At 47.2% G+C, this 25,542-nt stretch overlaps 1 protein-coding gene across 1 annotated transcript; it reads right to left on the reverse strand.

Annotated features, from left to right (window-relative positions):
- Positions 1 to 1,554: 1,554 nt before the first annotated feature.
- On the reverse strand, positions 1,555 to 25,444 carry LOC101843954 (spermatogenesis- and oogenesis-specific basic helix-loop-helix-containing protein 2). Its single transcript, XM_005077456.4, has 11 exons — positions 25,340 to 25,444; positions 17,921 to 18,135; positions 16,336 to 16,397; positions 16,153 to 16,257; positions 14,422 to 14,518; positions 11,722 to 11,832; positions 9,942 to 10,089; positions 9,727 to 9,815; positions 8,759 to 8,877; positions 4,061 to 4,311; positions 1,555 to 2,648 (listed from the first exon to the last, which is right to left on the reverse strand). Exons 1-11 carry the CDS (start codon positions 25,385 to 25,387, stop codon positions 2,493 to 2,495), a joined length of 1,401 nt encoding a protein of 466 aa, XP_005077513.1. The 5' UTR covers positions 25,388 to 25,444; the 3' UTR covers positions 1,555 to 2,492.
- Positions 25,445 to 25,542: the final 98 nt, after the last annotated feature.

The raw sequence follows: 25,542 nt of genomic DNA on the forward strand, positions 1-25,542 counted from the left end.
TGCTCCTTCATGCCATTCTGCCAAGGGATGCTTTCCTTCTTTCTCAATGAACTTCATCGCCAGCCACTGAAGACGGAGACGTGGGTGTCTGCCTCCATCCTTTTCCCTTCCTCAAACTCCCTATCAAGTCTTGCCAATTCTACCACTAACGGGAACACAGGCGCCATCACTCTAGGCAATCTCCTAGTTCAGGGTTCATATTATACTGTCTCATGACCTGCCAATTGGACTTTCTTAAAGGAAATCCTGGGGCCGGAGAGATGAGACGGTGGGTAAGAGTGCTTACCTTGCAAGTGTGAGGACCTGAGTTCAAATCCCCAGTACCTAGGTTAAAAGCTGCACATGACTGTGTGCCTGTATCGCAAGCTTACAGGAGTGGATACAAATGAACTGAGAGCTTGCTTGCCAACCAGTCTAGATGAAACGGTGAGCTATGGGTTCCGTGGAAGGCCCTGGCTCAAGGCAATAAGGCAGAAAGCAACAGAAAAGCCTGTCTGGCCTCTGCATGTGTGTACATAGGCATACGTGTCTGCACGCTCACATATATGCACCATAACATGCAACCGTGCTCAAAATGAAAAGAAAAAAACAGAACCCTTCTTTGGGCTGAGGCCTGCTAAGTCTTTGGTTGGGAGGAGAGCTTATTTGGAAGAACATCATTTATGGGAAATGAAGTTCTCACCGAGGCTTTTGACACTTCCGTGAAGTTCAGGACTCCGGAACCAGCTGCATGTGTGACTGTCCTCCAATGGCAACTGCCATCCTGGGAACCCAACACTGCCTTAACTGCACATGGCTTCAGGGAGGGGCTAGAGTCTAAAGGCTGAGGAAGGCCAGAGGAAGGGGACTCCACCTCTGTGGCTGAGGACCGCCATCGTCTCTGCTGTGTACACTTTCTAGGTGTAGCCTTTGCTGGAGGGACACTGACACCTTGGAGTAAACCCTCGCGCTGATGCTTTGTCAGGGAGCCTAATCAACTCATTGGTTCTTCAGAGTGAACCCTGGGGGAATCAAGCCTCCATTTGTGGCTGGAGACTTGGAAGGAGTAGATGTTGTTTATGTCTGCCCCAAGGGAAGGGATTTTAGCAACACCAGCCTTTAACTAAAAAAAGCTTTAAAGTATGGACCAGGCAGGCTCTCTGCTCACACTGAAAGGGAAATGGGGACCGAGGGACCTTAAGCAGATAAATGGTTCCCGGATTCATGCTCAGAATGTCTTTTCTCCTAGGATTCCTGGCCACAGCCTCTCTGGAGAAAGCCCATCTAAGCAGCACTTCCAGCAGTAAGGGAGGCCATCCGGGGACATGACAAAGCCCACAGAACCTGAAACATCTCTCTTTCAAGGCCAAAGCAACTGCAGCCGAGACTACAAACAGTCATCACCACGTGAAAAGCACAGGCCCTGAGTTGGAAACTCCTACTTCCCTCACAAGCACATTCCATATCCACAGTTTGTCATTTTGGCATCTTCAAAGAACTTAGAACAAGAAAAACAAAAGCTGAAGTAATTATTATGCATCTCAAAAATCTAATAAAACCAAATTACTTTCATACTGTTATTAAAAAGAAAACATTTTATTAAACAAAACAATGGATTACAGGGTAAATCTTAACACTTTTACAGTAAAACTTCTGTGTAAGAACATTTTGATGAAGTATAAAACAACCACACCTCCCCGTTTACGACAGTTGCTCTAACACCGCGTAGGGAGAAAGGACAAAGCGGAAATCTGTGGGTCTGTAAATAAAGATCCAGCAAGATAAACGCCTCTCCTAGCTCTCATACCACTGATAGGGTCGCAAAATGCAGCCAAAAGCGCATTAATGCAGCCAGTCACCCACTGGAAAGGCAGGCACCACTCCATAGCCCCCCGGATATTTTAGTTTGGGTGGCGAATGAAGAAGACGTCTCTCTAAAATGCCAAATCTAGAAAAGATGTCAACTAGAAGTCAGTGACAGAAGCAAGCAGGCTGCAGGATCTGTGCTTGGTGGCCTGGGAGAATCGACATGCCTTCCTAGGCCTGGCTATTTACACCCACATGGGTCTTCCTCGTAGCATGATCGTCACAAAGCGAACAATGGTTTTTGGTAGAATGAATGTCCGTGGGTCTCTCGGGCTGCTGCTGCTTGCATGGATGAAGATGCCTGGGAACACAAGGCTATCACTGCCATCCACTGTCTTTCTACGTATCTTGGAAGATTCTAGCACATTCATCAAAAGCCAGGGCCGGCAGCTTTCAAAAATCTTTCTTTGTCCCTTCTTCCTGAACTGAGCAACTGTGCCCAGCATGTGGTCTAGAACATGAACCTCAAGCATGGAGCGTTAGCATGCCCCGAACTGTTGCTGCAGAGGAGGGAGAGGCACACCTTAACCGAAGGCTGGCTCACTCTTAACAATGTCACAAATGCATTTCTGTATCATGAAATAGATCATAAAGCCAACTGGAGTCTCAGGCAACTAAATCTACAGGTTTCCAAATATTTACTTTTCTTAAAAGTAATTGTTTTCTTGACGCTGGAGAGATGGCTCAGCGGGCCCAAGCAGTTGCTGAGAAGTCTGATGATCTGAGTTTGCATCTTGGGACCCACGGAAGATGCTGGATGAGGTAGCTCGAGGACCGGCTGGAAGCTCATGGCCTGGAGTACACTGCAGAGAGACAGGAGAGACTGCCTCACCAAGGAAGACGTGAGAAACAAGAAAAGCTGTCCTCTGACTTCCACACGTACACTGTGGCGCACACACATACACACACACACCTACCTTAAAAACAAAATAAAACAAAGATATTTTCTTATAAAAATTACACAGCAAAAACATACACAGTAAGTATATATCAACAGCTAGAAATTAATCAGGTGTGTGAGCCTGTAGTTCCCAGTGTATCAGGTTTAGAGTGTGAGCCTGTAGTTCCCAATATTTTTGGGGTGGTTTAAGCAGAACGATCACTTGAAGCTAAGAGTTCAAAACCAGAGCAGATAACAAGGCAGGATCTCATACCAGTCAGTCATCAATCAATCAATCAATCAACCAATCGTCAAGCAGTACTATGGCATCTGCTTTCATTTGTCTTGGCCTTCCTATTCTGACCATCACTGGAAATATCAAATCTGTGGCACTCATATTCTAAGTTTTCTCTGTAATTCCCTGTGGGATGTCTTTCTCACAAGTACATCTTAAGACAGCCATGATTATTCCTGTTTCACAGATGTCACATAGAGGTAACAGTACTTTCTGCTCTAGAAGGGTTGTATTAGGTATTGTTAGACCATGGCTTTGAAGTTCGCAGGGTATATGACTTAGTTACGGCCTCCAAAGACTTCACGGTTTACGTCGATCCATCCACCAGCCACATGCTCCCCTGCTCATCTCTGATCCCAGACCCCCGTATGGCTAATTCTTTGCTTCTGGATCTTGGCTTAGACAGTAAACTCCTCTCCTGAGGCCAGCAGTAACTGACTTGACTATATGTCCTCTCCCTACATGCTCCAACCCATACCACAGCTACCTGCTTCTCTGGCTTTATCCCTGAGACACTTCAAGACTGTGAGTTTCATGTCTGTAGATACTACCTTCCCTGAGGTGTGGTAAACACATATCAGAGCATGAGGGTACCCAGGGACTGCTGTATAAAACCTGGTGTCTGAACTCAGCCTGATAGTAAACGGAGGCTGGGTTTTCATATGGTGAGAGTAACCCTGCAGCTGAAACAAGGGGGCAGGTGTGGGGGCCGCTGAGAATGAACATGAGGAGATCTGAGTGGAAGCAGGGAGAAGGAGGGGCACCCAGACCCGCAAAAGCCCGAATCCACTCGGTCACCTAATGCTAGCCCAGCCAGGCCACATCCAGATTCGTGATACGTCCAGAAGCCAGGCCTGCAGAACGGAGAATAAGGGCCTGGGTTAACGGCTGCATTTATTGTCACTCAGACAGAGTGACTTAGAAGCCGACACAGCTCCTGGGCACAGACTCTGAGCTTTGAGACCAGAGCATTAACAGCAAGCAAGGTACAGCTCACGGGCTGGAGCATGCAGCCTGACTCACAGACCCAGAACACTTACCGGGCAATTGGGATTGGCCGGGCATGTTTGGCAAAGCACAGAATTGCAGTGCTGAGAGAGGAGGTTGGAGACACTGGACACAGCAGATGGCAAATAGATAGAAATGTTCTGATTTGTTCTGGCAGCTGCTTCATGGGGACGGACAGGCCCAGAACAATATCTGACAGCATGGAAGGAGTTAAGAGAGAGCGTGGGGACTCGCGTTGTATAGAGATCCTCAACAGGGCTTTCTGAAGCAGAGCTTGGCTGACCTGTAACAAGAAGGAAAACAGGTGTCTGTGAACACTGTGCACAGTTCTGTGACTCTGAACCACAGCATGTGGTCATTCCTGTAACGACATCGAACTCAACATAACCATTGTATGTTTACATTGGTTTATCATGAGAGAGTTTAGAAGACAGGCAGATCTGTCTGCCCGTGTGTGTATGTTTGTGTGTATGTGTGTGTGTCTACCATCAGGATCATATGTTTTATGTTAACGTGACACAAGCTGGAGTCATTTGGGAAGAGAGACAATAAAGAAAATTCTTCCAAAAGACTGACAAGTCCATAGTGCATTTTCTTGATTGAAGTGGGAAGGTTCAACCCACTGGCAGTCCTGAGTTTATAAGCAAGCAGGCTGAAAAGTCAGTAAGTAGTGTTCCTCCATGGCCTCTGTTCCAGTTCCTGTCTGCAAGTCCCTGCATTGAGCTCCTGCTTTGACTTCACTGGATAATGAACTATAGGCTGCAAGATGAAATAAATCCTTTCCTCCCCAGGCTGATTTTGGGTATGGTGTTTTACCACAGCAATAGAAACCCTAACACCATTCTTAGAAAGCAAGGAAGAATGTGAGGAAAACAAAACAAGACAAACAAAACCAAACTACACTCAGTTACAAAGGAAGCTTGTCTGATTTTTTTCTTATGACTAAAGTGGGCTAGACCATCAGTTATATTTTAGTTCTGCACAGTAGCTAGAAGACAAAGATTCTTAAACACACAGTGTTTTAAAAATAATCTCTAGGACTGGAGAAATGGCTCAGTGGTTAAGAACACATCCCACTCTTGTAGAGGACCTGAGTTAGGAGGTTCCTAGCACACTCATGACCCCCTCTAATTCCAGTTCCAGGGGATCTAACACCGTTTTCTGGCCTCCATAGGTACCACACATTCATGGTGCATATACATACATGCAGGAAAACACTCATACACATAGGTAAATAGCACATAAAATAATAAAAATAAATAAAGAATAAAGAATATGAATCTTTTTAAAATTATGAAATAAAAATGGGATGACCAATCTAGAGAAAGATATACATATAAGGCAAACATAATGAATACGGTCAGTTACTTTTCAAATTGGCAGTAACTAAATTGGGGGATCTGACTCACTTACCTTCCAGATCCCTTTGGATTTGCATATCCTGTAAGTCTACAGCACTAGTATAGTTTTGTCTTCCTAGAGTGGTCTCTTTGGGTGATGTGATTCCACAAAATATTCAAGCACAGAAAAGCATGAACTTGTGCCATCAACACTGTTTTTACAGAATAGCGTTGTATATAAAGATACATCCTTAACAGGCATTGGGTGCAGCCTCCCTGACATAGTTTAATTATCCCATGTTACACTGAGTCACAGGCGCTTCGAATAATTTAACTGTGGCTGGGGGTGGCTTCTTCTTCTTCTTCTTTTTTCCTTATTCTCCTCCCTTCTCCCCAGGTCAAGAGAAAGGCCTAAACAGACCACCGAAGTGATTTGTATTTGTTTCTTCGGCTACAGGACTAAGGGAGTCTGTGTTCTATTTCCCCCACCTTCTCTTATGACTTTAGACACAACTGTAGGAGCACATTTGTCCCAGAGCTCCCCTGACCCCCTAGGCATGCATGTGGTACATCTATCCTGCACTTAACGCACTGGGAGAACCAGTTTGCTTCTGCGATCCTGTCTGTCACTGAGGTCCAAGACCCACATGAACAACTCCCGCATCTCGTCTGTCCCTGTCTCCCCATCTCTGAGGCAGGAACACGAAGCAGAGCACCAGGGCACAGGCTTGCCATTAGTGGGGAGAGGGATGGCCAAGGATGCTCCCAGCACGGCGGGATGCTGTGACAGCATAGTTCCTTAGAGGAAGCAGAGCACCAGGGCACAGGCTTGCCATTAGTGGGGAGAGGGACGGTCAAGGATGCTCCCAGCACGGCGGGATGCTGTGACAGCATAGTTCCTTAGAGGAAGCAGAGCACCAGGGCACAGGCTTGCCATTAGTGGGGAGAGGGATGGCCAAGGATGCTCCCAGCACGGCGGGATGCTGTGACAGCATAGTTCCTTAGAGGAAGCAGAGCACCAGGGCACAGGCTTGCCATTAGTGGGGAGAGGGACGGTCAAGGATGCTCCCAGCACGGCGGGATGCTGTGACAGCATAGTTCCTTAGAGGAAGCAGAGCACCAGGGCACAGGCTTGCCATTAGTGGGGAGAGGGATGGCCAAGGATGCTCCCAGCACGGCGGGATGCTGTGACAGCATAGTTCCTTAGAGGAAGCAGAGCACCAGGGCACAGGCTTGCCATTAGTGGGGAGAGGGATGGCCAAGGATGCTCCCAGCACGGCGGGATGCTGTGACAGCATAGTTCCTTAGAGGAAGCAGAGCACCAGGGCACAGGCTTGCCATTAGTGGGGAGAGGGGTGGTCAAGGATGCTCCCAGCACGGCGGGATGCTGTGACAGCATAGTTCCTTAGAGGAAGCAGAGCACCAGGGCACAGGCTTGCCATTAGTGGGGAGAGGGATGGTCAAGGATGCTCCCAGCACGGCGGGATGCTGTGACAGCATAGTTCCTTAGAGGAAGCAGAGCACCAGGGCACAGGCTTGCCATTAGTGGGGAGAGGGATGGTCAAGGATGCTCCCAGCACGGCGGGATGCTGTGACAGCATAGTTCCTTAGAGGAAGCAGAGCACCAGGGCACAGGCTTGCCATTAGTGGGGAGAGGGATGGCCAAGGATGCTCCCAGCACGGCGGGATGCTGTGACAGCATAGTTCCTTAGAGGAAGTGAAAGACTGGATTAGGAGAGGGGCATCCCTGTCACTCAGCAGCAGTCACTCAGAGTGGACAGGCATCTCTGGGAAGAGCAGCCTCCCGGAACACCAAAAGCCACACACTCGTCCTCTTCTGCTTTGGCTCCGCCCCTCCCGTCCTTATTTCCATAGCTATGTGGGAAGGGCTAGGACTGCCCAAAAATGTAACAGAAATGCCTCTGAAAGGAAGGCTGTGTATGTCCAAATGGTATTTGTGCTCTGCGCATTTCGTGACCGCCGCTGCTCTAGATACTAAAATGCAGCACTGGATAAAACAGGAGGGGACACTCTCCACCTTCATGGGGCTGGCACTGTAATAGGAGCAGACAGCCAATAAACAAGGCATGGGAGTAAATGACATTAGCAGGTGATGAGTACTAAGAAGACAAATCCAACAGAGACAGTGGGTTAATGGTGTCCTGTAGTGTATGTAGCAGGCAGGAAATGGTAGCTTCAACTACGCAGTTGAGGACTCAGAGTAGGTGACCTTTAAACAAAGACCTGAAAGAAGTAAATAAATTATCATTCTAAATGCTCAGCACAAAGCCAGCACTGAATTAGTATGAGCTCCGTCAGTCCTCTATATCCTTGGGCTGGAATTTCAACCATGGATGAAAAATATTTTTAAAAAAAATCAGCAACACCAAGTTTATAGAAAACATGGAAACAGACTTTGTTCTTTAAACAACATAATGTAACAACTATTTGGGTAAATTTACATTGTATCGGGTGTCATCCAACCCACAAAAGATTTAAAGTAAACAGGAGGATGTGCCTGGGTTATATGCAAATGATATCCCATTTTATAGAAGGGAGTTGAGACTGAAGAGCTGGTGTCAGCAGAGGGACTTGGAACTAATCCTCTGTGGGTACTAAGAGAAAATTATGCTTCATTTTAGATTCCACGTCTATAAAAAATAAATTTATTAATATGCCTATCATCCGCCTGCAAGGTACACATCCTGTCAACTGTGATCAATTCTGAGGCAGTTCTTCTATTTTTTGTGTCATGTGTATGAGTGTGTGCGCACATTTATGCACCTATACGCATGCAGTACCTGCAGAGCCCAGAAGGGGCAGCGGATCCCCTGTAACTGAAGGTACAGACAGTTGTGAGCTGCCGTGTGGGTGCTGGGAACTGAACCCAGGTCCTCTGCAAGAGCAGCCATGCTTCTGCCCCTGAGACAACCCCTGTGGTTGAATCTCATTTTGAAGGCGTGTTACCCCAGCTGGTGGCACTGTTCTGTGGGCTGGCAAAGCTTTAGAAGCTGGACTGCAGCTGGCAGGTGCTGGAGCCCCTCCCCCCCCCTTTCGTCCTGTTCTGATTCCTGACCCCTGCTTTGTGACGTCCTATGGTGTGAATGCTTCCATGCCTGCCTTTGCCATCAGAGACTGCATCCTCTAGAGCGGGCAGTTAAACATTCCCCTCCTGGGGTTGTTCTGTCGGGAATTCTGCCGCAGGGACACGAAAGGGACTAACAGAACTCGATTTGAACACTTGAGGATGAAGCCAGGGCTCACTGTGTGATGCCTCAGGCCCACCTGGCTATGGCAGGACAGGAATGGAGACTCGGGGGACCTGGGAGCGGCGGAACCCCCATTTAGACCCACATGCTCTGTGAGATACACAGGTTAGGCCTAGCTCACCTCTTCCAGATTCCTCCAAGGGTCCTCCTCCTGCAGCAGGCATGGAGCACACATTCAAGCACTGATCAGCCAGGATCTCCCGCACGGATGAGTACGCGCTTGCCAGCACACCATCTTTCCTGGAGAGACAAGAAGGATTCACTCTGTGCTCCTCTCAGGAAAACAGCAAGAACCGTGCTGAGTTCAAAGGCTCTTCTAAACTGCATTTTAAAAAATGTATCTGTTTGTACGTATGAATGTTTTCCTGCATGTGTGTGTGCACCACATATACTCAGCTCCTGCAGAGGCCCAGAGAGGACATCAGATCCTGTGAAACTGGAGTCACAGCGGTGAGCGGCCATATGAGTGTTAGGAACTGAACCCATGGCCTTTGCAAGAGGCCAGTGTTCTCAACCACTACGCCAACACCCCAGCTCGTCAAAGGCTCTTCTATTAGTCAAGATCTGAAGAACCCTGACAGAGCCTCAGCTATAGACCACTTAAATAGAACAAAGAGGTACTCAGGACATTCAGCGATTCTTCTAAGGTCTTCTTTGGTTTCTCTTTGCTTGCACAGACTCCTAAGTTTGAGTAAGGAAATCATCACTTGGCATATCACACTGTGTGTCAGTGAGCTTAAGGACTGCTTACTGACTGGTTTTACATGCTCCACAGCCCTCAACCTCTGCCAGAGAATTATAGACTCCATCCGGCCCCTGCTGGGCAAGCAGAGTCTCAAAGCTCTATCTTAAGGTTCTCAGGGGTAACAAGGACCACAGCCCGGGGAATATTCTATGCGTTTATTGCAGTAATGAAATGATTAGTATGTGCAATGGGAGACATTCCCAGATCCTTAACCTGGGCTCTCACTGTGTATGGTTTCAGTTCCTGTCCATTCCCAGCATGAACCAAGAAGGAAGTGCACATGCATGCACACACACACACACACACACACACACACACACGAATCCACACGGTCCTGGCCATACCTCTGTGCCGTGGCTGCACGTGGCAGGAACAGCTCAATGGGCATCTGCTTCTTAGAGAACCTTTTATTGCTCTGGAGGGTTTCTGTAATCTAAAGGAGTACGAAAGTGCACATGTAAAAACAGACTTAGGAACACATGTATTTGCAGCTACAAAACATAAAAACAAAAACTGGTGCATGGAAGCAGTGCCAAACAGGACTTTAGAAACCAAATACCTGGGCCATGACGGCTGGAGACATATTGTCCCGGACGTACTTCACATAATCAACCGTCGCCTCGATAACTGAAGCCACATCGCTCTTCCTCCCCTTGACGTACGGCAAGAGAGTGCGGAGCTGCTCGCAGCAAAACTTGATGCGCTCCCTGTTCAAAGGATTGCGAGGCAACAGGGAAGCATTAGCCTCCTTGGTCATAAGGATGAACGATTTTTCTTCCTGGGTGTGTGTGTGTGCGCGTGTGCGTGTGTGTGTGTGTGTGTGTGTGTGTGTGTGTGTGTGTGTGTGTGTGAAAATGGACAGTCCCCATCTTCATCTGGTTTCTGTTTCAGAGGCAGACCACGCCCCCACAGGCCAGCAGTCCCCCCAGCTCCTGAGATGCCAGCCTCCAGGGTCCCCGCTCGAAGGCAGTACAAGGCAATCAGCTGACAAGCTACAGAGCTGGGCCAGGGCAGCCCCAGCCCCTCACCAGGCCCGCGGCCGTGGCGCCGGGTGTCCAGACAGTGCAGGGCACACCGCTCACAGCCCCTGAAGATCTGCAGCAGCCTGCCCTTGGGAAAGAGTCTCACACTACACAGACATCCTTTTCCAGCTCACACTAGAAGACTGGCAGGCCAACAGGAGTCTGAATCTGGGTTTGGACCATGCTTTTAATAAGAGGTTGGGCCTTGTGACATGTGTGTTTTACACATGCAGTGGCCTGAGATGGAGGGAAACAAGAAGATGCATTTCCTACACAGACGAACTAAAATGCAAAGGACAGTGCCCAAGCTAGGATCCGAAAGAGAGATACATGGGAAACGTAGATCCAACTGAATTAACCCAAGCCCTTGGCATTCATTATTCCTAAAGTTACGACCTTGACTTGTGCAGGTCAACAGCTGGGACTTGAGGCAAGTCCCCACCTTTCAGAAAAGAAAAATTAAACCAAAAAAAAATCTTGTTTGACATATATTAGTCAGAGTGGACATATGTTGGCAAGTGGATTTTTATAGGGCTCCCGGAGCTCTGGGCTTTGGCAGAGATGTCTTGGAACTATCCTAGGGGGGAATCATTGGGGAGTCAACAACTGGACACTATTACTGGAAGGCTTTTCAGAGAACTTTTAACACACAAAAGAGCTGAAGATAAAACACACAGCAAAGTTTCCATGTGCAAAGCAGTCTCTCAGTAAAATATGAAAAGCTGCCTAAACACGTTAAACTCCTTAGGCAAACCATAGTTGATTACATCTTCAGAACTTCACGTGCAGTGGGAATGATCCTATTAATCTTAATGAGGAAAAGTAGTATTCAAGGCAGAGAGTAAGATGTATTCCCAGTCATTAAATAAACCAAGAATGAAATTCAAAAAGGGCTGAAAGCGAAGATATTAAGCCATCGTTATCCACAGATGACTCAACTGCTGACAGAAGTTTCCCTTTCCTACACTTTAGCTAGATATATGTCACTTCCATAATGAAAACCACCATTATGTATTGTTCCCAGTGTGCATTAAGAAAGCGTGTGAATGCACAAGAAGCAGGAGAACCACAAACGAATGTGTATATTCCCCCACTCAGAATCGTCACTGTCCCCCAACCATACGGCGTCGACAATGCCCCTACTCCGCTACCTGGTCACTCGGGCGACCAAATGGCCGAAAGGATGATACATTTAGTGGCCACATTTACTAGTTTCATCTAGACTAATTTTAGCAATGTTAAAGCTATGAAACTTGTGGAAGTGATTTCTCTGTGTGAAGGAACAACCAGGAAACCAAAGGCTGGGTCGACGTTCACCTCCTCAGCTTTTCTTTGCTTGAGTGAAGAGTGGAGGTCTTTCTGCTTCTCTCGGGACCTGGCAATGGGGCCTTCACTTCAACTTCTGGGTCAGTTTTCAGCCGCTCAGAGCTAGAAGAATCATGCCACATTTAAAGAGGAAAATTGTCAGGCAATTGTCAACAATAAATGCCAATTCTCTAGCCAGATGGAGACTAAGTCTCCTGCTTCATACGAAGGGGACAATACATTAAATCACTGGACCTGACACATTTGGTCCTGAATCTTTTCTTTCAGATTTCAAAATATTATAAATCCAATGACCAAAATTCTAAAATATAACATATAATCAGGACATTCTAATTTTATCAATTATAGCTATTGCAAATTACAAGCAGTCACCCACAGACGACGTTTTTTTTAATACTTCATGCTGTTGTAAAAAACATTGCAACATCATTCTATTTCTCCTTCCAGCTGTATTTGATAAATTACATACAAAGCAGATTGAGTCAGATGGCAACTGCCTACCTGTAAGCTAACATTAAATGTTCTAAGCATGTTATGGGGCAGGCTATGCTGTCAGGCTGATCGGATGCAGTGTTTACCTACAAAATTCTGTACTGGATCTTACGGTCCCCCTGTAAATCAAACAGCATGACTGTATCTACCCTTAAGAACTCAAGGCACATGGAGCCGGAGAGATGGTTCAGACATTAAAGAGCAACGGACACAGTTGCTATTTCCAGCACCCACGTGGTGGTTCATCACTCTCTGTAACTCCAGTTCCAAGGTATCTGATGCCCTCTTCTGGCCTCAGAGGGTACTACATGCCTGTGGCACACAGACCTTAAGTATAGCAAAAGCCATACATATGAAACAAAAATGTAGAAGTCAAGGTCCATCACAGAGAACAGAACAGGACAACTTTTCACACCCTGCTCCAGCTTTATCAGCAAAGTGAGCTTCTCTGCCTTTTAAACGTCCTTATGTAACGGACATTGTTCTGACTACTGTCTAGATTCTGGGAATTCAGGGTTTTGCCCCATTTATTCATTTTTATTTTATGGGTATGATATGCAACACATGTGCCTGGAGCCCACAGATGCCAGAAGAGGGAACAGGGCTGCTGGAACTGGAGTTATAGACAGTTGTGAGTGGCCCCGTGGCTGCTGGAACTCGAGTTATAGACAGTTGTGAGTGGCCCCGTGGCTGCTGGAACTGAACCTGGTTCCTCTGGAAGTGTGGCCAATGCTATAAATGGCCCCCTTTGCACTGTTTTTAACTTTAAAAACAGTCCCACTGTGTGTGTGTGTATGAGAGAGAGAGAGAGAGAGAGAGAGAGAGAGAAGAAGCCAGAGATCCCCTTGTTTGCTTTCCTCACGGTCTGTCCACCACGGTTTTTGAGATAGTCTCACACTATCCTGAAGCTCACCCAGTGGGCTAGGCTGGCCTGCCGGGTGCCCTGAGTACCCTGCTCCTGTTTCCAGCCCCCAGTGCTGGGACTCTGAACACCCACGCCTCAAAGCTTTTGTGTCTGAATTCTGGGTTTCAGCTCAAGCTCCCAAGCTTTCGAACAGCTACTTTATTGACCGAGCTATCTCCCTAGTCCTATAATCCTATTCTCTTTATCCAAAAGGGTGGGACTTGATTGGAAATTTTACTTTTATTTAGAGCAGTAAGGTTAGGAGGGAAGATAAAGAAAACTTCAGAATCAGCAGACACTGAAACATGCTTTCACACGGTATAGGGAATCCATGAACGCTCACACCAGGCAGGGGGTCATCTTTCCATAAAGCTCTTTGAGGCTCGGCTGCTAAATAAGGCTGGCAAAGCTGTCACTCTCCATGCGCCATCCAGTGAGGTCACCTTTGGCTGGCTACACTGAGCTGGCTGCCGGGTCCCCTCCTTGTTCCTAAAAATGGACGGCTGCATTCTACGCATTCCAGAAGTGACTGATGCAGAATTTCCCGAGCATCAGCACCCATGGACCACAGCACAAGTGTCTGATGCAGAATTTCACCAGCATCCCATGGACCACAGTATGTGCCCATTCTGGGAAGCTCTAAGTTCAAAAAAAACCCTCCAGGTATAGAAAGACAGGGCAGCATTCACAAAAGAGTTGGGTTTTACCCAACATGCAAAGCTAACATAGGAAGCGTCTGTCCCCATGCCTGTGGGATGTGGGTTTGAATACCAGCTCTAACGCCCAGACATGCAGACACTGAGGGAGCCTGCCCAAACTGCCCTGTAAAAAAAGAAAAGAAAAAAGAAGAAAATAAACTGAGAACTTCCTTCATAGGGTGTCAAACTCTCCTAATCACAGCAGTTCAACAGCTGAAGTGTTGAGTTTGCGGGTTCAAAACAGACAAGGCGGAGAAAGTGCCGTAGACACAGACCTGGCAAGGTTGTGTTTGTCTGTCCGAACATCGGAGTTTCAAGCTTGTGTTGGACTTTAAAAAGGGGGTCTGCTGTTAGTCTATTTGAGCATCAATGTGCTTTCCTCTGCTGGGTTGGATCTTCTTGTGAGGCGAACCCCGATCTCAGCTCTGGAATCTGAAGCTGAAGAATGCTCCCTGTCCCCCAGGCAAGCCTCCCCTCCTCGCCACTCTCAGGGCCAGGGCTGGTGCCCTACCTTGAAGCTCTTTGCAGTCTCTTTAGTGAATTGCACACACGGTAAGCATATGTAATATGGAAAAGCAGGGGAAAAACAAAACTAACCAAAGAACCAGATCAGGAGAAAAGTGTCCCCCGAGTTCAGCACAGGCAGTCTGGAGGTGCAGTCTACATTCTGGAAGGCTCTCGACGCTTTCCGCATCTGCCGGGAGTTTGGGAAGAGGCTCATTTTAGTCCTAAAATCACTGCCAGTGACTTTTTACAAAGCAGGGTTTTAAAATGGAGAGCAAATGATAGACTTCAGTCCAGGAGGCATGAAACCACTCAGATTAGAGAGTACCATTGAACGGCTCCATACGCTGTTCCCCAGGACGTGCGATTTCAGTCAGTACCTGGCAACTCAGGGCTTTCCTTATAAAGCATCTCCAAGCGAGCTTATGCATCCCCCTTCTATTGCTAAGGAAATGCCAAGCAACTGCACTGTCAAGACAGGAAAAAGAGTCAGCAGCTGTGGGTCCTTGGAGCAGCGATAAAGCATCCAGAGAATGGCTGTGACCAGAGGTGCTGGACGGGTGATGAGCAGCTGCTGTTGGCACTGAGGACCAGAGAACAGATTGCAAAGGGACCAGGACCACATGCTTGGTCATACCCAGGAAGACCTCTGAAGCCAGAGCGGCTGGGGGTGGGGGTGGAGGTGAGGCTCTACTACAAATTGAACTCACTACACTGACCACTGAAAGCCAACACTATAAAGAGGCAGACGTACTGACGCCAGAATGTGAACTTATATATAATGACCCACCGTGTGTTTCAAGAAAATATTAATTGTATGACTAAAAAAAGTTTCCAGCTTTACAGAGATATAACTGTGTGTGTGTGTGTGTGTGCGTGTGTGTGTGTGCGCGCGTGCTTTGCAGTATGTAGAGTTGATAAACATATACTTTGTAAACATAGCACAATCAAGTTAGTGCAATCCTCACGCCAGCTTACATAATTATTTCCTTGTGCGTGTGCTGCAAACGTTTGAAATGGAGACTCTCAGCAAGTTTCAAGCATTCCACACAGTGTCTTCAATGCAGCCATCAAACTGCACCTTAGGTCTTCAGAGTTCACTCATATGATGCAGCAAGCCTCACCTAGGCTCTCCCTCTAATGTCAACTTCATTCCCAACGATTTCTCAGCCCACAGCAAGCAAAAATAGTTAGTGAGCCGCATTAACTCCAGGACTTGGAGGCTGTCAGCTATCCTTGTAGGATCAGCTAATTTAATTAGTGCTCAAGTATTGGAATATACTCAACACAATCGGTAAGGGATTACAAAGGAGAGGTCTAACTGGGGCACTGACAGTAATGCTTTGTATCTAAACCTATGCAAGAGAAAGAAAGATTCTTATTCATTTCGGGAGGCAAATAATTACACAAGTGTTTTCCAAGGAAGGGGTTACTGTGCTATCCCAGGTTAATGCACCTGCTTTTTGAACATGGCAGTAATGAAGTAACCTAATCAATTATATTTTAATAACCAAGCTATGATAGCAGCCAGGTTGCCAAATGAAAAGAAACTTAGTAACTATTCAAACAAACAAAAAAAGAAGCCACCATCACACAGCTAGCATGCAATTCATTTGAAATTTCTGAACATTTTAGCTTCTCTTACAGAAAAAGAAAGATTCTTTTCTCCTTATTTACATTTATTTCCTGACTATGATTAAAAACACACTCATAAAATACATAGCAAATTGTTAACTCACAAATAAAAGGCTGAAGTGGGAAACTAATTTAAAGATGTGCAAACACGGGTTTTTGTAGAGTTTAACAAATATATTTTTAACTCACCCATATCTGTGAAGAATGCTCTCCAGTAGTTTACCACTGTGTTCAATTTTTCCAAGGTCAGTGGCTCAGTAAAACTTATATCCACTCCATATTCTGAAATACAGTCTAAAGAATCATGTTAGCACCAACCTTGTAATTCCTGACTGAAAACGAACATAGTACGTGAGGAAATCACATACATACCTTTAAAATTTTCAGGTATTACAAACACAAACAGCAAACATGTGTTTTTCTTCTTTCGAGATCTGAGGGAAAAGTGTTACAAAGAAACAAAATCATCATTCAAAGAAAACCAGATTCAAGGGTTTAACTTACTAGAAACAAAGCTACAGATGAATTCAAGCTGATGGGAAAAAGTTTCAAATTCAGCATCTCAGGTCAGTGAGGAGTGATGTAATGGGCTGTTCTTTCTTAATTAAAGAAAACAACTTGAACCTTATCTATGTTCTCAAATTTCTCATTAGTTTAGAAAAGGTTGAGGAAAATAGGACATTTCAAGACCACGATAAGAATAAAATCAGGGGCTGAAAAGATGAGTCAGTGGTTAAGAGCATCGACTGCTCTTCCAGAGGACCAGGGGTTCAACTCCCAGCACCACATGACAGCTCACAACTGTCTGTAACTCCAGTTCCAGGGGATCCGACACCCAGGGCAAAGCACTAATGCACATAAAATAAAACTAAATAAATTTTAAAAATAATTAAATCAGCAAAATCCAGAGTGGAGAAAGTTACATAAAACTAAAAACTCTTTCAAACACATACGTGTGTGTGTGTGCGTTTGAAAAAAAATATATATGTATAATTTAAGACAAAAAAAACAATACAAGGAAGATAAAGTTGAGATTTGAATTTTGGTTAACAGAAGATTTTAGAATCATAAGCAGGAAACACTGAAGGCTGGTTTGATATCTCAACATTACAGAATTATTAATGTATTGATGTGTCATCGGAGCTGGGGCTTCTGTTGAGTCCAGTCTTAGCCAAGTATTTACTAGAACATGGGTGGATGAACTGCACAACGTCAGATTTGCTGTAAAGCCGCCTGCAGAGGAGCTTTCTGGAAGAGGGGAGATGTCACACCAAGAACAGCCAAAGCTGCACCGAGGACTTGGGGATTCACTGGCCTGTTCCTCTACTTTCACATGCGTGAGAATTTTCAAACTAAAAAGTGCTGTGACGTAGTTAACCACCAGCGTGCACAGAGTGCCAGCTGAGCGGTAGCTGACTCTCTCAGCTCGCAAGCGTGGGTCACGCAGGAAGAGGGGGCCTCAACTGAGAAAATGCCCCCATTAGACTGGTCTGAGGGCAAGCCTGTGGGGCATTTTCTTGATTAATGGCTGATGTGGGAGGGCCCAGCCCACCGAGGTTGGTGCCACCCCTGGGCAGGTGGTCCTAGGTAGAACCAAAAAGCAGCAGAACAAGTCACTGGGAGCAAGCCAGTAAGCAGCAGTCCTCCATGGCCACTGGGGCTTCCCGAGATGGTAGGGTCTGGACTCACGTCAGATCCCAAGAGCCTATCACACCCCAGAAATAGACTCAGGCCATTGCCAGCTCCACACAGAACTCAGGGTGCTTGCTTTCATGCCCACCATAACTCTTAATAGTTCCTGAAAAGAGGCGCCATTTCAATGGCAGTTATTAAAAAAACTTGAAAAGCGAACAAATTTTATGTCAAGTACATCAATAATACTGTATCTTATGGATTTAAGAAAATGGGTTTTAAAGGCAATCTTAAAGATGTAGAGTCAAGATTTGAGAAGTTTTACCTAATTAACTTGGCGGCCTCCAGGTCCTCTGCAGTTAAGGTGGAAGTCACCTTCAGGAAAATTATGTCGAATGTCTTTGCAGCCAAAAAGACAGCTACCTTCTTCACATCGCAAATGGTCAGGGTGACATGCGCCGTGCTGGAAAGGAGTTTCTGTACAGAGCTAGACAGGAAGTATCTTGTGGCGTCTCCAATTAGCAAAAGGTCTAGTTTTCTCTGAAAGAGAAGAAAGGAATCAGTGGCCATGTGTGTTCACTACCAAACGAACATGAATGAGAAGTAACCCAAGGAGCGGACAGCACTCCAGGCCGCGAAAGAAAGCTCCTCCTCATTGCCTCCTGCCCAGGGCTGTGCTGGGGTCCAGCATCTTGCTACTTTGTTAAGATCCTGCCCACTAAGGCCTCTGGAGTGGTTTCCCTGCAAACCTCTCTCTTGTTCCATTAACAGGTAAGGTTATGATCCAGTTTCTCAACTGGGCTTTTCTGTTGGAAAAGGTATTTTGTGAGAAAGCCGAATTGGTGGGTCCTGCCACTGTTTATTTTGCTGAAACCACTTTTTGGGAGGACAGACTTTTACAAACCTGAATTTGGTGCTAGAGAGATGGCCCAGGAGTTTTAGGAACCCTGGCTGCTCTTGCAGAGGACCCAGATTTGTTCCCTGCACCCACGTGATGACTCGCAGCTACTGCTAGCGACAGCTCCAGAGGACCTGGTGCCCTCTTCTGGCCATCACAGGCACCGGGCACACACACGATGCACATACATACATACATGCAGGCAAAGCGTACAAAAGCATCTCATATTTTAAGTGAGTTTATGTTTGTGTTCTGGACCTCATTCCCAGCAGTCCTTGGCCACATGTAAACCACGGGTTGAGCGTTGAACCCTTGCCTCTCTCCACACAAGGCAGCACCCTTCATGCTACTGTCTCCCTCTCCCCAATCCTCCACGCACTTCTGCTGGGAATGCCTGGAATTTAAGACTTGATTCTGTCTCTTGTATTTACAATTAATATTTGCACACAATGACTTATGTTGTCGTTTCTTTGATCCATACTGTTCCTTGTAGCTCCTACTTGCTTTTTCCTGGGATCCACTTTATCGAATTTCAGTTACAGGTTCAGGAGATTCTTCTAGTGCGAACATGCTGTCACGGAGGTCTTACAAGTCAGTGCTAGTCCCTGAATCTGGAAGAGGATGACCCATCACCTTGTGATCTTCAGAATGGCCGCTGAAAGCACCAAGCAACTTTGCTTTCTTTGGGTGATCTTACGTCCTTTCTTATCTTCCTGTGCCCTGATGCTATCTGAGTACGAGCACTTATTATTGGTTCTGGAAACTGATGGTATTTCTTCCGTCGTGGATGACTTCTTCCTCTATTTTCTTTCTCCCTGTGGGAATCTTCTGGGGAAAGTTAGCAGAAGATTCTTTCTCTCCATTTCTTTGTAGCAGATTGGATTGAATGTGCAGCCTTCAGTCTTTTACGAAGTACTGAATTTGAAGTGAATTGTGGATGTTTAAGGTTTTCTATTTTTGATGCTTTCATAACCTGGTATGTTTGGAATGTAACTTCTCTGAAGGTACGCATTTAAATTTAACTTGTGTCTCTGTGTGTGCATCTGAGTGTGAAGGTACAGGACAACCTTGAGTGTCATCTTCGCAGCGGTGTCTGCTTTGTTTGTTGGGACTAGGTCTCTTGGGTATAGGCTTGGAGTTTCCCAAGTATGACAGTCTGGCTGGCCAGGAATCTCCACTTCCCCAGAGCTAGAATGACATGAAAATGCAGCCATGCCTGCTGTGTGTTCACTCCTGATTGCACATGTGTATGCCTGTGGGTAGAAGTCTGCATGGGATTTCTTCATCTTATTTTTTAAGGCAGAGTCTCTCACTGAAGCTGGAGCTCAAAGATTTGCCTAAACTGGCTGACCAATGAGTTCCAGGGGCTCCCTGTGTGTCTTCCCAATGCAGGGGAGTGTGGGGGGGGGTACAAGGTTGAAACACTGTGCCTGGCCTTTACACAGATACTGGGTCTTAATGCTTACACATAAACCACTTTACCAAGCCCAGCCTCACAAACTAGAATTCAAGCATTTGTTTCTATTCTCTTTTTCCAAACAGCCTCCAGTTTTCTCTTTTAGAAGAACCCTAACAAGGTTGATTATGAACAAAACTAATTTCCTTGTTGCTCTGGAGATTGGAAAAGTTCAAGATCAAGGCGTTGACAGATCCGGTGTCGAGGGAAGGCATGGTTTCTGGTTCACAGAAGACAACATCTCAGTGTGCTTTTATGTGGTGCAAGGGCTGATGGGTCCACTTTGGGCCTCTTTTGCGGGAACACTAATCTTATTCTTGATGGCAGAAGTATCCTTGTGACCCCAATCACCTTGGAACAGCTCCACCTCCTAACGTGAACACCTTGTAGTGAGGACCTCAGGAAGTGACTTCGGAGCAGACACCAGCACTCTTAATAAAGCAGAGTCACAATGTGTGCACACCTACATCCGGGAGTCTTCCCCTAGAGAAACCTAGGAACCAAGGCTGAGGGGCTGCAAATGTCCCCAGTGGTGGCTCCCTTTAATGGAAACTGGTTTGGGTCCAGTGTTAGGGAGCAGGAAACTTAACACCAGACCAGAGAGCAGAGAGGCTGGGGCTGTGCCGGTTCCTGGCCACACAGAGGACTGGAGGTACCCACACTCTGTCCTGTGTGCAGCTTTCTCTGGAGAGCAGTTCACAGGCGGATCCTGGGGGCAAAATCCCCCTCTACTCTGGTCAGATGAACGAGCTCAGGCAGGCTCTCTGCACACAGCTGCTTCCACACCAGGTGCCCACCCCTGGCACACGTGTGAACCTTTGGCCCTGTCAGTCGGCGGCTCCACCCCAGCATCTCTCCCCTCCCGTCTGCAAAGCTTTGCTCTGTGGTGAGCATTTGGTCCTGGCACGGGCTGGATTTCACGTCTGACCGTGGATTTTCGTTTCTCAGAGAAACTGCTGTGTTGGCACCAAGCGTTCACCTGGAACTGTGCATGGTGTCTGCCGGGTGGGTCTCCTTGGGTTTTAATGTAGGACCGCCCCTCCCCCTTCTTTTGCAGTGACATTTACTCGCTGGAGGCTTCATTGCTTCAAAAGGGCCTCCTGCTGTGGAAGGGGAGGAAGGGGGGATGTTCAACACACCAGCAGGAGCCTGTCTGACTCACCTGCCCCACCAACATCAGAAAGGAGAAAAGTGTCCACTCAGCAGTATGTTGTTTTTGTTGTTTGTTGCGGACTGACATCAGCCTACTTCGCCAAACTTGCTTCTGTTTTCTTCGAAAACCCTAATATTTTCAAAACATACCATGGCTTTTTCTTTTAAAAATAATTATGTCATTAATTATTTGAGACACAACCTTGGAATGTTCCCTAGGCTGGCTTCAAGTACTCAATCCTCCTGTCTCGGCGCCTGGAAACTACAGAGACTGAGGGAGAATCTGGAGGCCCTTGGGATCTTTCACTTGCTTTGAAAACCACACCACAGGTCAGTAGAATTTCAGGTGCAGCTCATTAGGGTTTGCTGTCCAACTATAGTATCACATGACTGCTTCTATTCCAGCACCTTCCTGAGAGCCCCTCCCCACAGATGCATACTGTTGTAACAGTGATATGTGCTTACCAGAACTTACTCTAAGAGGGTTATAGGGGTTTTTTTTAATACTGTATTTAGCAGAAGCAACTGCCAATATGCTAATATAATCTACCTGGTACAGATAGGGTAACCATAAAATGATTATATAATTGTTTCTGTGGAGTGTGTGCTTGTATGCGTGTGTGTGTGTGTGTGTGTGTGTGTAATGTGGTATGTATGTGATATCTGTTTATGTGGTATGCATGTAGTGTGTATATGATGTGTATATGTGGTATGAGCTTATGTGGTGTGGTATGTGTGTGAATGTATGTGTGTTGGGTGTATGTGGTATGTGTGTGTATAAGACGTGTGTGTGTGTGTGTGTGTGTGTGTGTCTGTGCACGTGGTGGGTAGGCGTCAAGTGTCTTCCTCAGTTACTTTCCATCTTACGTTTTGGAGCAAAGTTTCTCACTGAATGTGGGTTCAGGCATTTGGCTAGACTGGCTCTCACTGTCTCAGCCACCGCCCCCAAGCCCTGGGTTACAGATGCTGCTGCTGCTGCTGCTGCTGCTTCTGACTTGTATATGGGTACTGGGTGCCAAACTTGAATCCTCCTGCTTCAGCTACAAGCCCTTTCCCGACTAAGCCACCTACCTCTCCAGTCCACTAATTTTTCTTTTACCTTTATATAGTAATTTTTTCTCTCACTGAGCCATTTGAGAATAAAACAATGTGGTATGAATGATGACACTAAAAATAGGTATAAGCCAGGGGGCTGGGACTGCGGCGAACTTGTAAAATTTTCTGTTAGAAACTTCTTCTCTCTTAGTCTTCTCAGACGCCTTGCCACTCTGTGCTCCTGCTCACATTTGATACTCACTGAGCCCTCCTACTGGGCAGAGGCAGTGCCAGCAACACGGGGAGGGGCAGCCAAGCACCGCAGCACAGGCCTTCCGTGCCTTCTGTGTGGCACAGACAGCAGGGCTCACAATCCTTGGAATGCAGAGCAGCGTGTGAGCCTTGGTTACCAGCCCATTCCCAACATCTGCTGTGGGGCCAGGGGAGCAAGGGCGTCAGGGCGGGAACCATCACCTGCCTCTTGGTTCCAGGCACTACCCCTGGCTCTAAAGCAAGAGTCACAACCTGCCTGTGAAGGGTAAGCTCACTGTGCATGGGCTCTTTGCATGGTAGAGACCTCTGTATTTTCTTAAACACACACACACACACACACACACACATACACACACATACACATACACACACACACGCACACATGCACGCACACACACATACACACATATACACACACATACACACATATACACACACACATACACACATATACACACACACATACACACATACACACACATACACACGCACACACACATACACAGACACACATACACAGACACACACGCACACATGCACGCACACACACACATACACACACATACACACACACATACACACACATACACAGACACACACACACATACACACACACATACACACACATACACACACAGACACACACACATACACACACACATACACAGACACACACACACACACACACGCACGCACGCACGCACGCACGCACACACTGTCATTTCAAGCTGAGGGGATGGAAAGGCTTTACAGGGATGTGCATTCAGACTGGGCAGTGGAAAGTTCTCCCAGCTGTGTGAGTCACAGACTCAGAACAAAAGCAGCTATGCATTTGAGCCTTGTTCTAGGTGGCACCTGATGTTCTAATTGCACGAATTTCCTCCCAGGCTCCCCTCCCAGCGTCCCCAGAATCTATCCCAGAGCCGTAAGAGACAAGCGCATGGGAGGAGTCTGAGGAGGTAATTAAGATGGGGTAGGGAGGCAGCAGCACGGGAAGCCATGCCCTGCGAGGGAGCCTGGGATTCTCAAATGCTGAGAGGCTCACAGTACAAAACAAAGCAGTTCCGGAAAGAGGTGACTAGTGCTCTAGCCTCTGTCCCTGACCTACCAAATCAGAGCCACAACCTACTCGGGGTGACAGCCGCAGGGATTGGAACACTTAGAAGGCCACTCAAGACCACTCTCCAGAAGTGTAAATTTAGCAGATGAAGTATAATTAGCACAAATTGTTGGTGGTGTAACATCTGAGCACAGGCTATAGGAAGGTTTGCCAACAATGAAAGAAGAGAAATGGAAAGTTCTAGCACATTCTCCTTTGCAAAATTGCCTTTGAACACATCTATAATTTCCACCTAGGAACACAATTGGCTAGATTTCATTTGACGGTATCTTTTTTTCCTGTATGAATTGCTTAGTGCATCTTTTTTTTTTTTATAGCCAATACATATTCATTGGGAACTTTTAAAAACTGGAGTGAAAATGAAATCCCGTGCTCTCTTGGGCTGCTAACACCCCTGCCCCTTGTCCTTTAATTATGGGCAGTTTCATAACGGGCACCATCACCAACGCCCTTATCTACTCTGTCTCGTTTCTGGCGCCAGCATTCAGGGCATTCAGGGCACGGCAGTCCTACAATTTAAAAGCCCTAGGTTTCCATCTGCAGTCGGTGGCAGTCTAAACCCTTAATTAGTAACAGCAGGTGCTGAAGTGCTTAGCACAAATCACTCCTACATTTTAGTGAGTCGTTATTTATGTCACTCTTATCACGGGGAGCAGCACCGACAACCAGCCATGGCTGCCTGGGCCTGAGCTCTCAGAGGGCGATCACTGGACTTCGGTTTCCCCCAGACACCGAGTGATTTAGCTCTCTCTGGAGACTGAACTAGCTGCGGCGCTGGCAAGGGGGGCTCCACACTCTCCGGGGTTGGAATCTACAATTATTTGTGTTCTAGATAATCAGGCATTTTTATTCAGAATCTCATCTTTGTGCGGCTTTGCTTAATCCCGAGTCACTGAAGTGAGTCCTTTTCCTTAGCACTTTCGTGCGCGCACAAACACCTCGCCCAGAATTACCAAAACCCCGTTAAGCACCCTACAGAAATGACTCTGTATCCAGAAGCTTGTCCCTAAGGGGGTCAAAAGATTAAGTAGTCAAAGCCTGCTACGGGCTTTAACAAAACGCATCTAGGTATAAGTTGACCCTCGTATTTATCCAGAAAGTTCTGAACAACAGACAAGGCTGGCTCCGCTTTCTGGGGCGAAACGCTCCTCTATGCTTCCTAGCCAGGCTTCCCTGCTTTTGTTTTGTTTCGTCTCATAGACAAGGTCTCACACTAGAGCCCAGGACAGGCTGTGAATTCATAGCAATCCTCCTGCCTCGGCTTGCAAGTGCACGCACCGTGGGCGTAAGTCACCGGGCCTGGGTTTCACTTCCATTTTTTCTTTTCTTTTCCTTTTTTTTTTTAAATCTAGAACAGTCACCCTGTGGGTCACCAAGAGTCTGGTCAGGGTGAGCTTCTGGAGCCTCTATCTGCAGAGTTCGGGTGCTGCTGCTGAATGACCAGCAAGCAGCCCCCGTCGATCAAGGCCACCTCGGGTCGCCATCTTCGAAAGGCGAACAATGCAAGGACAGGGTGCTCCGGAAGCAAACGCGCGCCCCTGCAGCCCAAACCTTTCCCGTAGGGAAGGTCAAGCAGGGTCTCCCAATGCCAAGACCCGCCCCGGGTTCCACTCCGGGCTTCGGGGAGGTCAGGGGTTCGAAGCTCGGCCCGGTGGCCTTCTTGCCCGAAGTAGCAGCCCCGGCACCAGCACCGAGCACGGCTCCAGGCTCCACAGACCCTCGATGGAGCCTCCTGGGTGTGCTCCGGGGCGGCCGGGCCTGCGGGGACGGGCTGGGGTGATGCTCACAGCCGCCTCCCGACGGCTCCTACCTGCCCCGGCCTCCGGCCTAGCTTCTCACGGCTCATCGGGTCGGCCATGGCGCCCAGTGCTCCGCAGCTTCTTGGCGGGCCCGCGCTGCGCTGCTGCGAGGGGCGGAGCGAGGCGCAGGGAGCGCCCGGGGCTGTGGGAGCGCTGGCCAGAGTGACGTGGACACCCCAGGCCCGCCACTCACGCCTCAGGCCGCCTGCCTCTA

Source organism: Mesocricetus auratus, unplaced genomic scaffold, assembly GCF_017639785.1.
Source record: "Mesocricetus auratus isolate SY011 unplaced genomic scaffold, BCM_Maur_2.0 Super-Scaffold_100011, whole genome shotgun sequence".
NCBI classification, from domain to species: Eukaryota; Metazoa; Chordata; class Mammalia; order Rodentia; family Cricetidae; genus Mesocricetus; species Mesocricetus auratus.

Bases quoted from the DNA above. Each gene is read 5' to 3' on its own strand.
- LOC101843954 (XM_005077456.4), bottom strand. From the start codon at position 25,387: ATGGCCGACCCGATGAGCCGTGAGAAGCTAGGCCGGAGGCCGGGGCAG. The intron at 10,090-11,721 runs GTGAACGTCGAC...TCCTTTGAACAG, and splicing joins AGCAAAGAAAAGCTGAGGAG to GGAGCGCATCAAGTTTTGCT. The intron at 9,816-9,941 runs GTATTTGGTTTC...GTACTCCTTTAG, and splicing joins CTCCAGCCGTCATGGCCCAG to ATTACAGAAACCCTCCAGAG.